At 53.2% G+C, this 5,354-nt stretch overlaps 1 protein-coding gene across 1 annotated transcript in view; it reads left to right on the plus strand.

Moving 5' to 3' along the window:
• The window catches only part of unc93b1 (unc-93 homolog B1, TLR signaling regulator), a gene marked incomplete at its 3' end in the record, with an annotated part of 11,177 nt that extends 5,823 nt beyond the window's left edge, over positions 1 to 5,354 (plus strand). The window contains exons 7-10 of the mRNA XM_060047415.1: positions 369 to 462; positions 2,748 to 2,872; positions 3,832 to 4,014; positions 4,836 to 5,354. Coding sequence (XP_059903398.1) covers positions 369 to 462; positions 2,748 to 2,872; positions 3,832 to 4,014; positions 4,836 to 5,354 — 921 coding nt within the window. The remainder of the gene's footprint in view (positions 1 to 368; positions 463 to 2,747; positions 2,873 to 3,831; positions 4,015 to 4,835) is intronic.

Raw genomic sequence — 5,354 nt, forward strand, 5'->3', positions numbered from 1 at the left:
TGAAACCAGCACATTTTGGCAGGGAGTAGCTGATGCTGAGACCTGGGGTTCCCAGTCTTTGATTTAAGGCGTGCCACTTAATGGTCATCAAGACCTTTTGTGGACCACCGCATATGCAAAAAGGTAAATAATGCAGTAATGCCATTTATAGTTCCCCCCTTTATACACAATGAGGCCATGAACAGGGGGAAACTGTAGAAAAGAGTAATGCTTATGCTCCAAGTGGGTTTTATTTAGCTAGCACGAATTAACACGAAACACAAATAGAAAACATATGAAGGAATGCTCACTGCAACCCTGTGTCGAGAAAAAAAACTGAGGTGGCACTGTGCAAAAAATCACCTACTCTGCTTTCTGTTCCCCATCAGCTGAGCTTGGTGTTTGCAGAGTTCCCCCTGAGACTCTTTCTCCACGATTCTCTCCAGAACTACAATCACACCCTCTACAATGTCAAGCACTGTGGTAAATACTCACACACACCTCTTCTACTATCTGCGAAGGGGAAGATGATTAAACCAGCAGGTAGTCTAGTCACACACTGCAGCTCATCTGGGTGCACACATCTGGGCGATGTCATGGATTTAAAATGGTAAATGGACTGCATTTGTATGGTGCTTTTCTAACCAGCGGCCACTCAAAGCGCTTCATAATATGTACATAATGGGTGAATAAACATTCACCCATTCATGCACACATTCACACACCGACGGCGGTGTCAGCCATGCAAGGTGACAGCCAGGTCGTCGTAGGCAGTGAGGGTCAGGTGTCTTGCTCAGGGACACCTCACCTCGCATGCCGCAAAGATGGGCTTTGTTAAAGGACTCGTCGTCAAACAAAGCCCTGGGGGTGAATTATGGCGCATTTCCACTGCAGGGTGCGGAACGGATCGGATCGCAAAGGTGCGGGTCGGATCGCGTTTCCACCGCCAAAAGTGGGCGTGACCCGGACTTTGCCGTACCCGTTCCGACCCCATTCTAGGGACTCCTCCGTTGCGGTACCCAAAACGAGACCAGACGCCTGAAAGGGTCCCGTGAAATTCTAGCTACACCCCCCCTCCGTTGATTGGTCGACAGAATCGTCACTTCCGGGTGACGCGGGGATAAAAACAAACAAACAGTAGCCTCGAGGTATTATTCTTTACAATTAACATGTCGCGTAAAAAGCTTGCTTGGGCGAACAAGGAGGTGGAGACGTTCGTCTGCATTCTTGCGGAGGAAGACGTTGTTTACGATGTTTACGTAGCTGCCGCGGCGATTGACATCCGGCCTACCACCAAGGGTACTGTCGGCAGTGGAAACGCGACCTCGGAACTGAGCTGGGCTATACTGCCCCCCTCCCTACCGCCCCTTTGCGATCCGATCCGTTCCGCACCCTGCAGTGGAAACGCGGCATTAGGGTCCCTACTAGGTGACCATCTCACGGCCACATGCAGCACTCAACACTAATCACAACAGGAAGTATGCAGCCACCGCCGCCAAAGTCTGCTAGTTTACCGTTCATTATGGACAAAACACCTCTGGGTTTTCTTACTTTTTTTTTTTGAAGACATCCAATCATTCGCCAGACATCCATTTTTTAACGACTTCTCTAGACATTTCACGGTCTGATTCACAAGAAAAACGCATTGCAAATTGAAAGGCCGGGCAGGTTTACAGACACAGACAAGCTTTTTTATGAACTGACGCAGAGTACGAAGAGACATGGGACCGACACCTGGCCTGCAAAGGCATTTCACTTCTCGTTTTGTATTAAAATTAAACTCCTTGAGGCCTGTTCCTCTTTATGGTTTGACTTGTTTTCACTGTGAATACAGGAATGCCACAGTTTGCAGTTGTCTGCTTGTTGCTGTGTGAAAGTCATTTGACATGGCATTTCAGTGGCAAAATCATGCACTGCCTTCGCATAATTGATCTCAATCCAAATGTGCTCGCTACATTGGTGGCTTTGGACAAAACAATTTGAAAACATTAAAAAGAGATATTTACTCAGTTTTGCCAATTATCACATGTTTTGCCCAATACATTCTTCTCATAGTCGAATAATCCTAAAGATGTTGATCGTCATAATAGACCGTCCAAATGTACAATAGACCAATAGCTATGTCACACATATGACTTATATCCTACATTTGTATGCATATTTTGTAATCATTTCATTCATTCATCATGACTATATTTACATATTATGTAAATGTATATTATTATAATATATATACTCTGACCAGTTGATATTGATTGATAAGAGACTTTGAGATCCAGCTGCCCAGAAGTATCAATGTTTGAGAAATTAATTGTTTTTTTAAGTTCAAGGCAGTTATGTGGGAAATGTGCTCGTTGGGTGAGGAGATTTATACACCTTATTACAGACAAATAGAGCAAATCTGAAGATTCTGGGCAGTTCACAGTTCACATCGACAGTCTAGAGGAGGTCTCCATAGCATTCCTTTAGCATGGCGGGATGTTACAGCCAAGGATGTGATTTTATTATCATTGTCCCTCTCTGTCAAGTATTTTAGCAGACGCTTTTATCCAGAGTGCCTTAGAAGTGAGTCTGATTACAGGACAGTCAAAGTGTGAGTTCTGATTTGGAGTAAGTACCAAAAAGCAAACAACCACCAGACAGTGTGGAGAAGAGTAGCATCCGGAAACCTCCACCCTCCCTGGCCGAGGCGTGCCTTTGTCAAGTGCATCATGGAGGGGTTGTCATGTGGTGTGTGTGTGTGTGCCGGTTCTGTGTGTGCACCCTAGGAGCGGAAATCAGAGGCCTGATCCCGGGCTTCAACAGCACCGTGCTCATCACTCTGCCTCGGTCCATGATGCTCATCCAGGTGGAGAGCATCCTCATGGGGTTCGCCTTCCTCTCCATGATCATCGTAAGACTGGGTGGGGCGGGACTATGGGCTGGGTGGGAGGTACTATGGACTGAGTGGGGCGGGGGCCGCGGGGCTATGGGCTGAGTGGGGGCGGGACTAAGGGCTGGGTGGGGGCGGGACTATGGGCTGGGTGGGAGGTACTATGGACTGAGTGGGGCGGGGCTATGGGCTGAGTGGGGGCCGGACTAAGGGCTGGGTGGGGGCGGGACTATGGGCTGGGTGGGAGGTACTATGGACTGAGTGGGGCGGGGCTATGGGCTGAGTGGGGGCCGGACTAAGGGCTGGGTGGGGGCGGGACTATGGGCTGGGTGGGGGCGGGACTGAGGGCTGGGTGGGGTGGGACTATGGGCTGAGTTGGGCGGGACTATGGGCTGGGTGTGGGCGGGACTGAGGGCTGGGTGGGGCGGGACTATGGGCGTGGTGGGGGAAGGATTAAGGGCTGGGTGGGAGGTACTATGGGCTGAGTGGGGCGGGCCGCGGGGCTATGGGCTGAGTTGGGCGGGACTATGGGCTGAGTTGGGCGGGACTATGGGCTGAGTTGGGCGGGACTATAGGCTGGGTGGGGGCGGGACTATGGGCGTGGTGGGGGCGGGATTAAGGGTTGGGTGGGAGGTACTATGGGCTGAGTGGGGCGGGGCTATGGGCTGAGTGGGGCGGGGCTATGGGGTGAGTTGGGCGGGGCGAGGGAGAATGGACCTGCGGGTCTTCCACTATCAGAGCCAACCAGACGCGTGCGTCTTCGTCTCAGTTCTGCATTTGTGTTATTTAATCAGTACGTCAATGAATAAATTATACTTTCAATTAATTTTCCGGGCAGATCATTCATTTTTCCCGGTTCCCCCTGGACAGTCACAACAGGGACTATTTCTAACGTGGATCTTGTTTTTCAGTGTAATCCATTTTGTGACGTCCATTGAGGCCTAGATTTAATTAAAATCGCGTGTGTTCCTCGGGTGCAGTTCCTGGTGCTGTGTGGTCCCGCCTACCGCCCCACCGAGGAGATAGACCTGCGCAGCATTGGCTGGGGGAACATCTTCCAGCTGCCATTCAAACACCTGAGAGACTACCGGCTCCGCCTCCTCTGCCCCTTCTTCATCTACAGCGGCTTCGAGTCTGTCTTCGCCATCAGCGGGTTCGCTTTGGTGTGGAACCCTCAATTCAAATAACATACGTGACGTATTAATTCTAAATGAGATGAATGTGTTGCCAAGTCATTGTACAGCACCTTAGTAACAGTTACAGTAAATGGTAAATGGACTGCATTAATATAGCTTTTCTAACCAGCGGCCACTCAAAGCGCTTTACAATATTGCTTAACAACTTATATTCTGTGTACAATGATAATCATCTCCTCTGTTTCCTCCTCACCCTCCTTCCTTCCTCCTCCTTCCCTCCTCCTTCCCTCCTCCCTCCCCCCTCCTCCTCACTCCCTTCCTCCCCTCCTCTCCTCCCTCCCCCCTCCTCCTCACTCCCTTCCTCCCTCCCCTCCTCCCCCCTCCCTCCCTCCTCCCTTCCTCCCCCCTCCCCTCCTCTCTCCTCCCTACCTTCCTCCCTACCCTCCTCCCTCCTCCCCCCTCCTCCTCCCTCCCCTCCTCCCTCCCCTCCCCCTCCCTCCCCCCTCCTCCCTCCCCCTCCTCCCTCCCCTCCCCCTCCCTCCCCCCTCCTCCCTCCCTCCTCCCCCCCTCCCTCCCTCCTTCCTCCTCCCCCCTCCTCCCTCCCTTCCTCCCTCCCCTCCTCCCCCCTCCTCCCTCCCTCCTCCTCCCTCCTCCTCCCTCCTCCCTCCCTCCTCCTCCCTCCTCCCTCCCCTCCTCCCCCCTCCTCCCTCCCTTCCTCCCTCCCCTCCTCCCCCCTCCTCCCTCCTCCTCCCTCCTCCCTCCCTCCTCCTCCCTCCTCCTCCCTCCTCCCTCCCCTCCTCCCCCCTCCCTCCCTCCCTCCTCCTCCCCCTCCCTCCCCCCCCCTCCAGTCCTACGGGGTGTGTGTCCTGGGGCTGAAGCAGCTGTGGCTGTTGGTGGTGTGCTACGGCCTGTCCGGCTCCGTGTTCTCCCTCCTGTCCCTGGTCCTGCTGCGGCTGCCGCGCTGGGTGACGCTGATAGGGGGCGCTGCCGTGCACTTTGTCCTGATCATAGTGCTGATGTGCTGGTCTCCCGGGCCCCGGCAGCCCGCCTACCTGGCCCCCATGCTGATCTTCATCGTGCTGTGGGGCCTCGGGTCGGCCCTGAACAAGACGGGCCTCAGCAGTGAGACACACACACACACACACACACACACACGCACACACAGGCACACACAGACACACACACGCACACACACACACACACACACACACACACACACACACACACACACGCACACACGCACACACAGACACACACAGACACACACACACACACACACACACACACACACACACACACACACATACAAACACACATGCACTGCATGCAGATGCTACACGCCCTGCAGCATCATGCTATGTCAACTG

Source organism: Gadus macrocephalus, chromosome 3, assembly GCF_031168955.1.
Source record: "Gadus macrocephalus chromosome 3, ASM3116895v1".
Classification (NCBI taxonomy): Eukaryota; Metazoa; Chordata; class Actinopteri; order Gadiformes; family Gadidae; genus Gadus; species Gadus macrocephalus.